Below are 17,906 nucleotides of genomic sequence, written 5' to 3' on the forward strand. Positions count from 1 at the left end.
CTTTTGTTACCTTTTGTATCCCTTTGTCTCAAATCATGATAATGTGTGTCTAGATCCACACTGTAAAATCCACACAGAATATTGCTTTGTTTCACTGTTTAATTTACTGGTATTCAGTGTGGATTCTATAAGTGACACCATTGGGTACATATTGGTTAGTCATTTTATTGAACCCCTCAACCTACAGGTTGTCACTTTGAGTAGCAAGTGAATGGACTGTAAGTGGAAGTGCAATAAGAATATCACCCTGCTTACTTGTCCCTTGTGAACAAGTGATTTTCAGGGTCAGTACTCGGTAGTACTTAGGTTTTCTCATGACCTTGACCATGAGAGGGCAGTGCAGTGTTTTTCCAGACACGAGGACAGTAGGACACTTAAGTGCGATTTATTTGTCCTTGCCCTACATCTGACCCACCCAAAGTAAACGGAGCTGAACAGATGATAGTGATCAGTCTTCTCTGTCTGTCATCACTTTTAGTAGACACGACTTACTCTGATGGTCAGAGCAAGTAATGTTGCCTATGGTTAATTTATGAATTATGCCTTTATGAAAAGTCTCGGAGCATATTGGTTTTGCCTGTTCTGTTTCATGTATGTTTATTGGCCTATTTGGGATGTTACAGTAATCGGGCTACTATTGCAAACGCTATACAGTAGGCCTAGCCATAGAAATGATGGGCCTACCTGGTAAAGCGTCATCAGTGTACACCTGTGTACACGTCACGGTCATAGACCACCACTCTCCGCGCCCTGCATGGCAGTGGAAAACCTACGCAGTATCTATCAACGAAGGATGATACACACATCGAGAAAGCCCTTCACTATTTACAATTAGATCAACCCGGATAGTAAAGACTGCCTCCGGGACCTAGGCTACCAGAAGTGACTATATCCAATGGGCGTCTTCAAGCTTTTAAATACTTTTTAAAGCATGTGCATACAGGACTGTGCCGTTTTTTGGGGCGAAGACTTTACATTTACAGCAACCGTAATATAATTTGTATTCCAGCTCTGAACTTTTGCCTATAAACGCCATGGTGTAAAAACGGCATGTCTCGTTTCTTCTGGCCATGATGGATTTTTGTTAGTTACATAAAAGTACCACAAAGGAGCGGAATGTAGCTCGCCTGTTTCTCCAACTCCCTGAATAGGTGTTTTCGGTGCGTGCAGAACAAACCAGAATCGTCCCTTACACTGGTGGGCAACTGTAACGCAATTTGTATCACATTGTTTTTGGAAGCAGCATTTGATCAACGAGGAATATTCGCGGAATAAGCATTGCTGCCCCTTTAAAAAAATGTTCGGCACAACATTGTAGCTTGTTGTGCGATCGTCGCATCAAAGGTGAGGTGTTTTTATTTTTTCCCTTTCGCTTATTGCATAAAGTGTTGTTTTTGTTTTCAAAGCCAAACGGTGTGTAATCCACCGGGCTACTCTACTAAAAGTTCCGGTGCGTGTAGGAGCGTACAGTGAAATCATCATGAGGAACAGCGAGGAGGCGGAGGGGTTTGATGGCGAGGCCTCCAACACTTCCATGATCTCCGGAGCAAGTAGCCCATACCAGCCCACCACCGAGCCCGTACACTCAAGGAATGTTTTGGGTGGCATTAGGTGTGACTTTGAATACCTGAAGTCACACTTTGGCATATTAAAGGCCGTTGAAGTGGTAAGTTAAATAATTATGTCAAATCATTCAACAGACTGCATGACTAGGCTACTGAAAAGTGTTAAAAATGTGCATGTGAAAACGCTTCATTTAATGATGTGTGTTGTAGCCTACAGTGTTTGCATTTGTATGTGTGTAGCCTGTGCTTGTCTGTTTTTGATAGGTGACCTGGCTCTTTAGGCATAGTGACATAGTAGTAGCCCCGTTTGCATGTGGCTCACCCACAGTCCACTCTGCTACACTTTCACATTTTTTCAAATCAAATTTTGTGTCACATGCGCCGAATACAACTGGTTTAAGACTTTACCGTGGAATGCTTGCTGACGAGCCTTTCCCAACAATGCTGAGTTTAAAAAATAACATACACAAGAATGGCGCTATATACAGGGAGTAACAGTACCATATGTGCAGAGGTATTTGAGGTAGATATGTACATGGAGTCAGTACATGATTTTGCAATGGAAGTAGCCCAAATAATGACAAATTCCTCTACTAGAAAGAATTCCATATCAACCAGTTATAACAATTTGTATGACTATTGTTTATTTTCAAGAAATCAGCAACATTTCTCTCAGCAGTTTACAGGAAGGGGAAACAGCATAGTTTAATGTGGGGTTTGAGCCAGTACACCTAAAACCAGATGTATAGGAGGGAGAAAACACAACAACAAAGGAAGATGATGCCTCCCAAAGCTATGATAATTCAGCTGCAGAGGAAACGTCTCAGCCAGAGTTTTGTCCTCAATTGGTGCCAAACTGCTCAGTCAGAGATGGTGCTCTCACATAGCCTACAGATGAAGCACTGTATCCACAGTGCGCGAAAATCAGTGGAACTGAGGAAGTAATTAAGTGCATACAGTGCCAAGGGAAACAACCTGAGCCCCCTACCCAAAAGATGCCATGTTCTAATATTGCTTCATTAGCAGTTATAGAACGTTATTTGGCTTTTGTTGCACTGTACAGCGGTCAGAACATACACACACTGACTCTTTAAATGAACTCATTGTACAAAGAGTTTTCGTGTTCAGAGGATTCACCAGATTCAAAGCCAGAAAAGGCACAGGACCAGTCTGACAAGGGTTAGGCCCCATGTAGCTCAGTTGGTAGAGCATGGCGCTTGCAACGCCATGGTTGTGGGTTCGATTCCCACGGGGGGGCCAGTATGAAAATAAAATAAAAAATGTATGCACTCACTAACTGTAAGTTGCTCTGGATAAGAGTGTCTGCTAAATGACTGAAATGTAAAATGAGAACAGACACCGGAGATATTTGTATTTGAGAAAGACATCTGTAGCCTGCGTGTAAAGTCTGTGCTGAGAGCAACTCTGTGCCCAGGTGGACGTTCACTGCTTGGTCAGATGAGACTGACAAAAATAAGCATGTAATAACAATAATAATCATAGTTGGAGAAAGCTGACCAACTAAAGGTTACATAAAAACAAACAAAACACTGAGGTCAAACAGGAAGTCATGTCTTTCACCACAGTTAGCCAGGGCAAATGTAAATGTACAGTAGAGACACCACAACTCCCAGTGACATTACATGTGTGAATGCGACAGGTCTTTCCAGTCTTTCCTGTTCATGCCAGTCTAATTCAATACTTGCACTGGGCAGGACGTCTGAATGTCATTATCTCACCTTCACCATGTCTGCCAACCAAGCCCTGTTGGCTTTATGGATCTAGTCACTGTATGCTTTCTCTGTAAGGGGGTTTCATTTGAACGATAGTACAGAGGAGTTGATAACACATTCCTTACATTTACTCACGGCAGCTCAATCATGAAATATGCTCAAGGTTGACCATAATAGTTTTACAATAGCAGAGCTCCCATATGTAGGCCCGGTTTGACTGTCAGTTGACCTTGGAGTGTATGTATGCCACAGCCTTTTCCACTGCCGCTGGACAATGATTGACTGACTTGAAGGGCCTCACAGGGAACTGCTAAGGTCTTGTGTTCGACTATTTAATCCCCAAAACACAACTCATTGTACCTCCTCTGCAAATGGGCCCAGTTTTTCCCTGAACGAGGGCACTCTCAATGTTAATGGATAATTCCAGTTCAATCTGCATTAGTGCAAAGTTGATGATTGATATTGTTGAACTAAATTAAACTAGTGATAATGGACTAAAGTATAGTTTAAAGGGAGGGTTGATGATAAGATATCCTTCTCTCTTAGGCTATTCACTATTCAGTTACATAAAATCACATACGATTTCAGCTATAAATCAAAAAGGATATTGGTGGGCTAGTAAAGATGAATGTTCGGTGCTAACCTTGCTGGTCTAATCGTGAGGGTTGTGTGTGTAGTATATGTCACATTAGTTGAGTTGAAACCCTCCTCCCGGCAGCACATTTACCTCTCCTAAGGACTTTAGAATGAGAACTGTTCCTACAGCCACACCCTCTTGGTCTCTGGTCCCATAGAGGTTGTTGTTACATAAACACTCTGAAGGCATGATGTTGACCTGGTGTTACTGGGATAAGCAGTAGCCCCAGAAGACTGGTGCGATCACCTTCAGAGACCCTTTCTTTGTGTCAGTCTATGATGAAACTTTACATGGGTGTGAAAAGTCTTGTGACAGCAGGCTTTTGTGGATCTCATCTCCTCTAGGCATTTCCACAGAGCTCAAGTCATCTAACCCAATCAGCTCCAACCCAGTCAGCTCTAACCCAGTCAGCTCTAACCCAGTCAGCTCTAACCCAGTCAGCTCTAACCCAGTCAGCTCTAACCCAGTCAGCTCTAACCCAGTCAGCTCCAACCCAGTCAGCTCCTACCCAGTCAGCTCTAACCCAATCAGCTCCAACCCAGTCAGCTCTAACCCAGTCAGCTCTAACCCAGTCAGCTCTTACCCAGTCAGCTCTAACCCAGTCAGCTCTTACCCAGTCAGCTCTAACCCAGTCAGCTCTAACCCAGTCAGCTCTTACCCAGTCAGCTCTTACCCAGTCAGCTCTAACCCAGTCAGCTCTAACCCAGTCAGCTCTAACCCAGTCAGCTCTAACCCAGTCAGCTCTAACCCAGTCAGCTCTAACCCAGTCAGCTCTAACCCAGTCAGCTCCAACCCAGTCAGCTCCAACCCAGTCAGCTCCAACCCAGTCAGCTCTTACCCAGTCAGCTCTAACCCAGTCAGCTCTAACCCAGTCAGCTCTAACCCAATCAGCTCTAACCCAATCAGCTCTAACCCAATCAGATTTTGACAGTCCCTCCTTTTTAGTACTGGTTATAATGTAATGTACACTGTGGCCTTTTATAATACCAAGATAAAACTCCCTTTTCATCTCTTTTGGAGAGTGTTGCCGTTTGGATTAAGTTGTTACATAGCTATTCAATTGTGTCAATGGACCTTGTAATGTAGATATTTTTTGTGGTGCTTTAACAAGGGGAAGTTAAATATTATTGAAGGCCATTTTTGTGGGCTGTGTATGGAGCTAAATTAATTTACCAGATGCTGCTCCGTGTCAGCTAGCACTTCCCATTCTGGAGAGACTGTGTGTTCTGCTCTAGTGTTTCTCTCAGACTGGTCTTTAACAAACACACATGATAGGTGGAGTTTCTGGCTCTACAGACATCTCTGGGGTCAAGAAACAGGAGAAAAACGTATTTTTACACAGGTTACTATGAGCCATTTAGGCCAGGAACGAAATACACAGGACACCACTGATCAAAGGCCGTTGGAGTGCAGTCTGTTGTGATGCCTACCTCCATTCATTTTCTGGCCACAACAGATGGTGAACAAGACTGGGATCTGACTCCAAGTGGCCATTGCAAGCAGCTCACAGTGTACCTAATCCCACAGATGAAGAATGGGAAGCTTTGGAGAAGGGTGGGGGGTCGACATATAATCATTAGTTACATGCTTACCCAACATGCATAGTAACTCCACCCCCCCCCCCCCCCCCTGTCTGACACATGCTCCACACTGGGCCTGGGAAGAGCTGCTTTTATCACGTCTCAGCAATGACTTCATCCACTGCATCCACCCCCAGTCTGGACACGTCCATGTTGTAATGTCACACTGTGTGCACCCAGACAAACACAGCTCTAATGGGGTTTCAATTGGCTGGCACAGAGAAATGCATAGGCTCAAAGAATTCCTCACAGAGGTATCTACTGTAAGTGTGGGGTTGACAAAGATTTGCCGCTCTGAAATAATAATAATACGTTTGTATGTTCGTGACTGTGTACATGCTTGTGTGTCCGCATGAGAAAGTGAGATTGATTGTAGTGTTTGGCCTTCGCAGGGCTGTAATTGCAGCAGATGTGTAACGTGTGAAGGGTGGTTAGCCAGAGAGCCTGTCAGGAGTGTAGCCTAAGCACTCTCTGCTGACAGCTCTCCTGCCTCAACAACTCTGTGTCAGAAACAGAGGAGTGTTGTGATGAGAAGCCTTGTTGCAGTCCCCTGTTCTGTTCATTAACTGGGCTGACAGGTTTAAGAAACAGCCCGGGCTAGGGAGGAGAGGAAAGGAGGGGAGCAGCCTCCCTGCTGCTCCCATCATCATCTGGTTCAATATACTGGTTGGTTTACTCACTGCACTTATCATGTCAGTTGTCTCCTGTCTCAGCCGACTAAGATGCCAGTTTTACAGCAAATTCTGACATTGACAATATTGCTCTATGCTTTAGAAAACTGTTGTTGTCAGATGGATGACTAACTCATCCTCAAGGTATCACAAACTTGTTCTTTAGGGTAATATATGACTTGGATGGAGAGGAAAGAGTGGCTTCTGATCAGCAGATTGGGCCTCGACACTGCGCCAATATATTTGATAGAAAATATGTTTTGTTTTCATGAACATTTTTAATATTACCGATGGATTGGTCTTTTGTCCAACTTCAAAATTATGGTAATTCTTTACACAGAAATCATAGGATTCATGAGTGGTTTTTCTCTGTCTAAAGATAACATCACTGCTAAAATGGGAGGTGAATCTGCATATTCAAGTCCCACTGTTGCCATGGAAAGCGTTGTCTGTCAATCACCCTTTCCATTTACCCACTACAAAACAGGAGCTGGCTCTTCACAGGGAGGCCTGGCTCAATCTGCATTTCAAAAGAGCATGGAAAACAGACAAGATATCTGAGCAGATCATACATTATAGAAACGGCATAAAGTGTACGTATGCAAATCTGTGTCTCTCATTTCATGTCTTCTTGATAAGGTTTGTTAGGGCTGGATTATTTTGGTTAAATCCCAGACTTAGTATTGGTACTTTAGAGTTCTGGCCGTAAGCAGATCCTCAGACGCTTGGCTGTCCAAGTCCATGTGGGGAGACGTAGACTGTCAAGAAGTCATGTGAATTCCCCCATCAAAGCTGTGAAACGGAGCATCTGCTTAAGACATCTGAAGGCTCCCCTTAGGATGGGGCTTTTTGAAAAGTGGTGGGAGGAGAGAGAGAAAGAAAGCAAAGAGATTCCATATGTGTGTGTGCATACGTTAGTGTAATGTCAATTTTGATGATGATACCAAAGTAGTTGTATCTCTCTCGCTCTCTCTCTCTCTCACACTCACTCACTCACTCACTGGGTGATGTGACTAGGGAATGTTCCATTAGCCACCTTTTAGCTTTCTCAAGGTGGTGTGAATGTATACATGGCAAGGGTGCTAAGTCTGTGCATTAGCATGTTTGTAATTCTCAGACTCCCTATCACAGAGCTCATACATTTTTGATGATAAAAGCTGGACTGGGCCCATTATGCCGATGGAACAGATTCTTTATTTAGATCTGTCAGGCAACTAGATCCGGTCTGAGCCGGCCCAGATGGGACAAAGCCCTACAATACAAAATGTTTAATACCACCATACAACAATATCACAATGTGTGCGTATGCATGTGTCTATACCCTTGTGTGTGTCTCTTCACAGTCCCAGTTGTTCCATAAGGTGTATTTTTACCTGTTTTTAATATCTGATTCTACTGCTTGCATCAGTTACCTGATGTGGAATAGAGTTCCATGGCTCTATGTAGTACTGTGCGCCTCCCATAGTCTGTTCTGGACATGGGGACTGTGAAGAGACCTCTGGTGGCATGTCTTGTGGGGTATGCATGGGTTTCCGAGCTGTGATAGTAGTTTAAACAGACGGCTCGGTACATTCAGCTTGTCAACACCTCTTACAAAAACAAGCAGTGATGAAGTCAATCTCTCTTCCACTCTGAACCAGGAGAAACTGACATGCATGTCATTAATGTTAGCTCTCCGTGTACTTTAAAGGGCCAGTCGTGCTGCCCTGTTCTGAGCTTCACTTGCTGCCCAAGTCCCTCTTTGTGGCACCTGACCACACTACTGAACAGTAGTCTAGGTGTGACAAAACTAGGGCCTGTAATTAATTATGGACATACTTCTCCCCATCTTAGCTACTGTTGTATCAATATGCTTTGACCATGACAGTCTACAATCCAGGGTTACTCCAAGCAGTTTAGTCTCCTCAACTTGCTCAATTTCCACATTATTCACTCTACTGTAGGACTGTTTGTTTATCATTTATTTGAAGGCTGTCCTTGACCTGTCCCTCTTCCTCCTCCCTCTCTGCAGGGCCTGGCCCTCATAGCCTTCATCTGCATAGAGACCATCATGCTGTGCCTACCCTGTGGAGGGGTCTACGTCTTTGAGTTTGTCAGCTGCAGTGCCTTTGTAGTCACCGGCGTCCTCCTCCTCATCTTCAGCCTCAGTCTGCACACCAAAGTGCCCCAAGTCAACTGGAGCCTGACGGTGTGTATACCACCAACACACACTGACCAATCACATCATCTTACTGGCCCTTTAAAGAGTCTGGTTCAGATGTCAATAAGCCAATAGGCGGGTCTTCTGGAGGACTTAAAGGGTTGGTCTCTTTGTTTTGAGACTAAAGTTGTGACTAGTTTAAATAGTGTTATTACATAGGTATAAGAGCAACTTCACAAAGTATTAACACATTTGATAAAATAAAAGTTGAACTGAGGGTAAACTGAATTTGCTGAAAGTGCACTTGCCTATAAAATGTGGGTGAGAATAAGTTTTAAAAATGCAGTCATAGAAAATGTTAGTAGTGGGTATTCTCCAATCCAACATGGCCCCTTTGACTATTTGCCTACAAACACACATCGTTAGAGCGTTGGGTCCGGTACAGTATGTGTTACAGACGGAAATGGAAACGCTGCTCTTTGCTTTATTTCCAGAGCACACTGCATACCAGAAAGAGTAATAGATGGTGAGTTAAAGTGGTTTAAATCCAACTATAACTATCGTATTGCATGGTATACTTAGTACTATGTGTTTTACCTCAAACAGGCATACAGGGGTGTGCCTTTGGCTTTTACTGTTGGCCAAGTGAAGCAAAATGAAGCAGGGTTTTTATATATTGTTTTAAATAGGCCTTATGTGTTTTTCTCCTTAGGCCCAATGGTTTTGGGCTATGCAGGACCCTTCAAAGAGATGGAAACACTGCACCATGTCAACACAACATATGGCTATCTTTGTATCTCTATAATTCGGTACTTCCATATGTCCATATCTCACTGAAATATATAAATGTCTGTGAATGTGATGTCATAACTTCTTTATTTTTAGTTTATGCACATCGTTTGTGTGAGGAAACAAAAGTCATTTGGTGTGTTTATGCCAGTGTGCCTTTGGGGGTGGGTGGTTGAAATGTCTGTTATGTGTATTTTTTTGTCAGAGGCTGTTGCTTTGTGTGCATATGTGTGTTTGGTTGTGGCTTAAAGGGAGCTGTTGCCGTCTCCAGGGCTCGTATTGGCTCTAGAGTGGAGTAGCGGACTTATCCTCAGCATAGTGGCCCGTTTTCCCTTCATTGTATTTATATCTGTGACATTCAAGGTGAGTTGGCCCCAGGAATTTTTACATGACACAGCAGTTTTGACTGAGTGTAAACCGAGAAAGTCATTCTCCGAACACACCAGTGACATTGAAATTACCCCTTTGTGGAGCTGACTTATAAATGTGGAAAACGTCTCAGAGGAAGGTCTGTTCTTCTAATTATGTGCTATTTGATCCTGTCATCTCAAACCTGTGCTCGATGATATGTTTGGTAAAGCTCTATTGCTGTCTTGGGAATATAGGGGAGCTATTTCCTCACCTAAAAAAATGAGCACAGCCTTGGGCTTTATCATAAAGCTCTCTGAGGTAACCTTTACATAAAGTTGGTGAGTGAAGGCTCCTGGATGTCACATTTGGTTAGAGGTCAATTTGGTTATTCAGATACATTGTTGGCGCTAGCTAAGGGGAGTGAGTTCAGTATTATGAGTGTTATTTTTCTCTCCCTGCCCCCAGCGATCTGTGTGATGCTGTGTCTCTGGGTTTGGGTGGTGTTGATCTGTCTTGTGCTGCCAGAGACTGGCTCTCTTTTTGTGGTGTTGCCACAACGGCCATACATTGTCTCAAAGCTGGCTGGCTCTGTTGTCTCTCCACACAAAGGCTTTCAAATTACCAACTGCCATGCCAGGGAGTGCCGGCACAGAGAAGAGTGACCACACACACAGGCACTGCCAGTTTTCAATGTGGGCGAGTGCTGGCCCAAGGAATGCTGGGAAAATGTTTTGCTCAGAAATGAGGAGGCTGGGAACAGAAATCTCAGTACATGCATGAGTGGAATGGCAGCCTATGGGAGAACCTGAAGTGGCCTCTTGACTGGATCTTTGAAAATGTGCCAAGTAGAGTCTCCCCTCTGAGTGTGAGAACATATGCTGACCTGGTTTGCAGGTTATCCCCTCTCACTTTACTGCAGATCCTGCTATGCCAGCTCCTTATGGAAACCAGGCAGTGTATTGGCTTGAGTGGAGCGACTGTTTCTGTTTTGATAGATGACCCTGTGGCAAATCACAAGCAACATGTTATTTATTTACTTTGCTGACTAATGATTAAACACGATATACAGTGCATTCCTCTTGCAGATGTAGCTGCATGGTTTATTTTCCTTGAATCTTGGCATCTGTTGAAATAGTGTGCAATGCCATCCTGTTTGTGTGTGCATTAGTAGTTTCCGCTGTTTGTTCCAAAGCACGTCTCTGTCAGACTCCACACTGTTTTACCTAGCAGGGTCCATCCCTCCCCCTACACGTTTAATCCAACTGCCAATCCGGGTTTGCTATTGTGATTAATCGGTTGTGCTCGCAGAGCCTTCCTCTCTTACGTTCTATTTATTTTCGCTTCAAAATCATCTCAGAGGGGGGTCCAGGAAAAGTTTTTTACTGCAGTTCTTTTAGCCCTGTATTTTGCCACCCAAGCAGAAGACATGCAATAATTATGTTTATCTTTTTATTGATTTTATACCCCCTAAAAAGACTATTGAACTGACTGTATTCTGCAATGTGTTTTTGGTAACTCTTCTTCCATGAAGTCTACTCGCACTTCAGAGAGTTTGTCTGGATATGCGTGCTTCCTGTTGCCTTGATCCTTGTCTAAATCAGCATAAACACGCAGCTGAAAACGTTTGGTAGAGCCATTTTGAAGGGGATGCTACTGGAGCTTCGACAGCCCTCCTCGGTGAAAGACCACTCCTAGCACACACACACTTTCTTGCTTCCAAAGAGTGAGTCCCTGACTGCTCTGCCAAATGCTGAGCATGCTGACATCTCCCCCTCTCCCAGAGAAGCCAGTAAGTCTAAGCGGCCTGCCTGCCTCTCAGCCTCGGGGCTCAGGGTGGAGGAGGGGTTGGAGAAGTGTGTCGCTCTGCAGAGAGAGAGAGAGAAAGCGAGAGGCAGCGGTTTGACTGGGGTATTTAAAGGCAGGCGCTCCATCTTTTGCTGCTGCTTTACAAACCGTTGCTGTGCATGTGGAAATGTTTTCTCCCAGAGACTATTGTGCTGGGGTGAGCTGGATCTGGGATGTGTGGTAGAGGGAGCGTGGCAGTATTGACGCTGAGAAATCAGTCCTGTAACACCAGTTGGACCAGTGTATGCTGTGCTGTTACTATGATGTTGGTGGTGTGTCCAGTGGGAGATCCAGCTCTACAAGATAGCGTTCCTACTGCAGCGCTAGGCTTCCATTAAACACATCAGACAGATTAAACCCCAGGATAAACAGCACTTTTCACAGTTTTACACCCCACTGAGCACTGTTCGCTTTCTCTTCACACATCTTGCCAAACAGATCACACAGAGACACACTCTGTATACCTGCCACACATACAGACAGGGAGTGAGGCACTAGAGTTGATTTGCACTACATCTGAAGCCAAGTGTAAGACTCAGGCTTGATTTGTCTCTGATTGATTCCAGCATATGTGTGGTTTGGTGGTCTGAGCATGTGTGTTGGTGCAAAAAAGGGAGACTTGAGTCTGGTTTGGCCAGTTTTCCAGTTTTGAGGGTCTCACTTGGCTAGTGCTAAGTCTTGAGTCTGGTTTGGCCAGTCAGTCTGTGGGGGAGAGTTGGTGTCATGTGAGACGATGTGGGTTATGACTCCCATCATTCAAGAATTCACATGGGGGGCCTTGCCCTAGTCATGCTGAAACATTTATTAACCATACACTGAATGACTGGTCAGCCAGCCAGAACAGCACATCCTGAAAGCTCACTGTGACAGTGTCCTATGTTCATGTGAATAATCAGGTCCTTGTACTAGGACCTTCAGTGATTGGCTTCAGCGCCAATTACTATCAACAGACAACAAGAGAGCAACACAAACAATTCCAAACATTCAGATAGCTGATGGATTGACAAGTATGACAATGATGTGGGTTACAGAGACTCTAAATATGCTACTTTAATATGACTGAAACTCTAAATATGTTACTTAAATATTACAATTCTGAAATACAACATGAGCATGTGTGTCTACATTAGTATGGGAATGATGGATTTGAGTGAAATTATAAAGTTTCTTTACTGGTGTACCATAGAGGCTATACTCTATATAGATACACTAGTCTCCCCTAATGGGATTCCTTTTCTTTTCAAACGCACAGTGAAAGAACAGCAGATGATACTGTATTCCCAGTGTTAGATCAAAGGTAGGTTTCTGCCTTGTGTTGGCTCAGTAATGTGAAACGTGAGGTGCCAGTCAGTGGTAAGGCGTGCTTCTTTGAAGGTTCAGTTACATGTTACCCCCTGCAGATTTAAAACCAGACATAATGAAATATCTGGGTCTCTCGCTGTAGCCTATGGGCAGTGTTCAGGAGGAGAACGTTGTCAATGCTTAAGGTATCCTCCGGCTCCATGATATTTTACATGAACTTTAGAACACGGAGGCGTCAGAGTGATTGTGCTATCGCCATTTTACGCTCCCTGTCTGCTGTTCATAAGAACTGCATCCTGTCCTATAAAAGACCCCAGCCTCAGGCCACCCTTCTCTCATCTCTCTCCATCCATCTATCCACCCGTCTGTCACTCTCTCCCTTTAGTGCTGGACACCACAGAGTTACCGCTTTCTATTGGATCAAAAACATGGTGGGAAAAAAATTGTTTTCAGACCACTAGATGGGTAGCTATTCTTGTTATCTGTTTGTTTGTTGTTGTTGGGGGAAACATTGACATTTCTTATAAATAATTGCTTGATGAGTGATCTGAAGTACCTTTGAGAAACACTGCTGTTTTCTTTTTGGGTGGGGATGGTTTTTAAAGATGTTTTAACATATGACCCTAAAACATTACTCAACATTGTCTCTGCACAACATGGTGAGAAAAGCTATTACTAACTCCTTGCTACTTACAATATGTACAGTAACTATCAGTCTAAACATTACCTGTTAATTAATATGCATGGTCTGTCTGTCTGTCCCTACAGGACCTGGTCAACACTGCAGCCAGCACCTTCTTCTTCTTCCTGGCTTCTGTGGTCCTGGCTGCTCTCAACCACAAGTCTGGAGCCGAGATCGCAGCAGTGGTGAGTTCCCCGTCCCGCCCCACTGCATCCTCATCCTGGTCACTCCCTGTGACCCCTGACCTGGGCCTTCTCAGAGTGACCACCCTGTTTATTAGTCTGTCTCAGATGTACACCACTGAAACATGGGCTGAGGTCTGGACTTTCTCCTCTCTCCCCCTCATCCTCCTTTCCCTACTCCCCTCTCTCTGTGAAAGGGTTATTTGATCCATTATTGTGCTACGCTAAGAACAATGGCTGGTGTTACATGACCCACTGGATTTCTGTTGTTTGAAGAGTAGCCTATATGCATCTAAAATATACATCAAAGACCTTTACTACAAAATGTAATGTTCAGAGATATGTTCAATAATCAAATCGAATGCGAGACATTTAGCTATTAGCCTCCTTGAAGTTCTTCTGTTGATTTTCTGTTTATCAGATTCTTTGTCTTGTCACATTATACTGCATTTCCTGTTAACTGCTGCCTCCCTGTGGAAGGTAGCCTGAACTGCATTTCGCCAAGTCAATATGGAATTTCCTCCCCACCTACACAGTATAATAAAGCCAAAATAGAATTGCTGCCACATCAATCTGCCTGACAGTCTGAGAGATTTGAGGATCAGTTGGCCAGGCTGTAATTGGCCAGACCAGGGGTAAAGTGTTGCTGTTCAGGGGAGTGCTGAGAGCTTGATGATGTGTGAGCAGAGCCACAGTGAATGCTCATGGCTCCATTGGCCACCCTGCTGCTGCCACATCCACACTATTTACTGACTCAGTCCCTCCCTGGAGGTTATGAGCTGATTTCTGATTCCTGTCATGTCAGCTCTGAGCCGTGACATGGACGTTTACTCTGGAGTTCAGCCCTAATCTCCTCGTTGGAGAGAGAGAGATCACAACTCATTGGTTTCTCTCGCTCTCTCTCTCTGTTTCACTCTCTCTTTCGCTCTTTCTTTCGCTTTCTCTTTCTCAGTCTCTTTCTCTTTGACTATTAACCCTCTTTGTAACCCTCAACCTCATTTTGAGGTCTCTCCCCCTCATTCTCTGTACCGCTCATTGCATTGTCTGGCAAAGCTTGCATGTTTCCTTACACATAAGAAAGCATACACGTCCTCACACACACTGCTGGTCCTTTGATTCCTGTGGTTGTGCATGAGGCTGGATCAGCAGAACTGTGTACTACGGGCGCCCGGCCGGTGGCCTGGGGATTTGCGCTGAGTCGTTTATGGTACAGATGTTCTCAGCAGGAAGTTTCTATTAAACATCCTGGGCTTTTTCAGGCCTGGAGGGGGCCAGTTAAATCCCTGGGCTCTCCTCCTGGGGAGAGATGGAGGGAGTTGTGGGAGGGGTGTATTTGTTGAATTCCACTCTGTCTATTTCTTTAGGGGTGTATACTACATAAAGGGCTGCGATTTGGAGAGAGATTAGACACTTTGTGTTACTGTTTAATCAGCTAAATGTCTTGCTGTTATTATACAGTAGTCCCTATTTGAAATGTATTTACTGCTGGGAATATTAGGAAGGACTGGAGGGAGGTGTCATTTCCTCCTGTACTACTTGGAAATCTACATTTATTTTAAGTTCATAGTAACAGAAATTCTGTTGTTTTGAATCATATTCCTGTAACTTCCTGTGCAGATATTTGGCTTCCTGGTGACGTGTGTATACGCTGTGAACACCTTCCTGGCGGTGAAAAGGTGGCGTATAGGTGACGGGCGCTCAGTGGCGGTCCAGACCAGTGAGTACATGCGAGCCCGCACTGCCTCCCGGGGAGAGATGGAGGCACGGCCTGACCTGGCCTGAAGGAGGTGACATTCTGAGACCAAGACTGACATTTAGGGCTTCTATCCTACCATACCCTCTCTCCCACTACCCCCTAGTGACATAACCAATCACTGTACCCACTCCATGGATGAGCACTGCAGCCTCTTTACTTGGGGGTCTCCTTTGGCGAGAGACCCTCAAGGCCTGGACTCAGAGCCCTAGCCACCTGAGAGTACCAACACACAGACTGGCTCAGAGATCTGCCTCTGTCGACGGTCATCAAGAACATTGACTTGATATAAATTAAGTGTTTTTCTGGTTTTGAATTCAGCGTGGTTTGAAATCTTGCTCCAGTGTTTTGTAAATGCTCTTGACTGTGTGACTTAGCCACTGGTATCTATGGCCACCAGCACATACTGTACAGGGTTTGGTGGTTGTGTTATTTGCAATACGTACAGGTAGCACTGTCTGTTTTAGAAATGGAATGATTTTTTTAACACTACAGATCTGACACACAATGAGAACAACAATTTAATAAATTGATTTATATTTTTTTGAACATGAACTTGAAAAAAAAAGGACCAAAAGCTTAGGCCTATTTGTTACGGCAGGTCGATCAGTTATTACGTTTATGAACTCCGATACTCCTGAAACACATTCCCAACACAGTTCAGTTCCACAATTTCATTACATGTCAGTTGTCTCTCTCTCTGTAGATGTAAAGTAACCATCCGCAGTGTATCTCACTAATACACAACACCGAACCACATGGACTTTTGAAGGAAGATTGAAGGTATTTGTTTTTTACTAATTTTTATTGAAGGACTTTTGATTTACAGTTTCTTCAGAAACTATTCATACCCCTTGACTTATTCCAAATTGTGTTGTGTTACAGCCTGAATAAAACATGTATTAAATATGTTTTTTTTCTCACCCATCTACACATGTTTTTATACATTTTAGCAACTTTATTGAAATTAAGGCTGGAACACAACAAAATGTGGAAAAAGTAAAGGGGTGTGAATACTTTCTGAAGGCAATGTAGTTGGTATGGGTGCTATTTGTAAATGGTTAAAGAGTATACATGTGACGTTTATAGGTGTTGTACCTATAGTATATCTGGCCTAGTGAGTGACAGACAAATTGCACAGCGATACGTTACTAACATGGTGGTACGTTTGGTAATTGAACGAAATACTGATAAACAGGTGCTGGTCGAGGTCAGTGTCCATGGCACATCTCAGGTATTGGCTGACTCATCATTTCTGTTTTATTTTCTGTTTGAAACTTAAATGTGGCAACACATACATTTGTCAAAAGATGCTGCCTTCTTAATAATTGGGTCCATGGCATAGTCATTCACAGCATAGTCATTGGCACACCAATGGGGTTTTACTTTTTGCCCTGAATGTATTTCAGTTGAATGTGTGATCTTATTCATCTTATACAGCATACATTATCCCATATGTTATTTCATAAAACACCCTCGCAGACAATTTAACTTCCTGTATTTTTTTGTTTTGGTACAGACAAACAGAGCAAGGGACATTGAGATCACATGTATGGATATGTAGCCTATGTCTGTTCATATGTGCAAGTTTGTACTGAATGTGTCTAGGATGAAGGACTTTTAGAACTGTTGACTTGTGTTTTGGCCTTTGTATTTTTTGTTCTAAATAGTATTGTGTGTTTACATCTACACAACATTGTTATTCCGGGTGTTCTGTATTCCACTGACCCTGCTGGTAAAACGTTTATGTATATGTGGATTATGGTAAAGATACCCTCAGAGGAACTGCTCACAGTGGATGCTTTATATGTACTGAAGTGCACCCACTCCTGGTTGTGGGACATCTTACAAATGTTTTAAAAATTTGTAAGAATGATCATATTTTGTATTTTTAAGAGTTGATGAACCAATATTCTTTGTGAGAACAATCTTAAGGCCTAACTAAATTAATGACTTTGTAGGTGAGGGCGGGAACATTGCAAATCTCAAATTGCAGATTTAATTTGAAGGAATTTACCGTAATAACTGTTGATTATGATTGAAACGTGTGAGTGGGTGGTTTTGTGTGAAGAATAGACAATCAAATGTTTCTATTTATGTCTCTCTATTCAATGATGGACTGGGTTGATTGTTTTAAGTGGTATATTATGCCTTGACTTCACAGGAGTGGATCCATCTCCTTTATCTAGTAATACAGTATGCTATAACATACAGTAATAGACCATGTGAGTGCATATGTAATCCTTGCTTTAACTAGTAGTGAAATTATGTGACTATAGTGGAACAATACAAGTTAATGCTTCATGAAGGCTTTAACAATCTAGAGCACTCTGTAAATATAACCTAATATTTTGAACTAGGTGTATTTACATTACAATATCTTGTAACATGCTTAAAACAACTTTAACAACAGTGCTTCATGCAGAGGTTATAGCTTGTATCAAGGTTTTGAACCACTCAACATCTGAAATGGCTAATCTTAAAGTGAAGACTTACCGCTCTTAAAGTTTAACCTTGATTTTCTTAAATGTTCTGTAACTGATACAGGTATTTATTGGACTCTAGGAGGCAGTATTAAAATCTGTATTGTATTTAAATAATTTTCTGTAGATTTAACAAAACTATAGTTTATGGTGACAACCTTGTCTCAAAATAAATGGATTTGGAAATGCTGTT

General features: G+C 43.1%; 1 protein-coding gene across 1 annotated transcript; it reads left to right on the plus strand.

Moving 5' to 3' along the window:
* Positions 1 to 770: 770 nt before the first annotated feature.
* Positions 771 to 15,274, plus strand: LOC311128010 (CKLF-like MARVEL transmembrane domain-containing protein 4). Its single transcript, XM_084159939.1, has 4 exons — positions 771 to 1,666; positions 8,198 to 8,374; positions 13,382 to 13,480; positions 15,095 to 15,274. Exons 1-4 carry the CDS (start codon positions 1,481 to 1,483, stop codon positions 15,257 to 15,259), a joined length of 627 nt encoding a protein of 208 aa, XP_084016065.1. The 5' UTR covers positions 771 to 1,480; the 3' UTR covers positions 15,260 to 15,274.
* Positions 15,275 to 17,906: the final 2,632 nt, after the last annotated feature.

The sequence above is a fragment of the Coregonus lavaretus genome (genome assembly GCF_964263955.1).
Source record: "Coregonus lavaretus genome assembly, chromosome: 4".
NCBI classification, from domain to species: Eukaryota; Metazoa; Chordata; class Actinopteri; order Salmoniformes; family Salmonidae; genus Coregonus; species Coregonus lavaretus.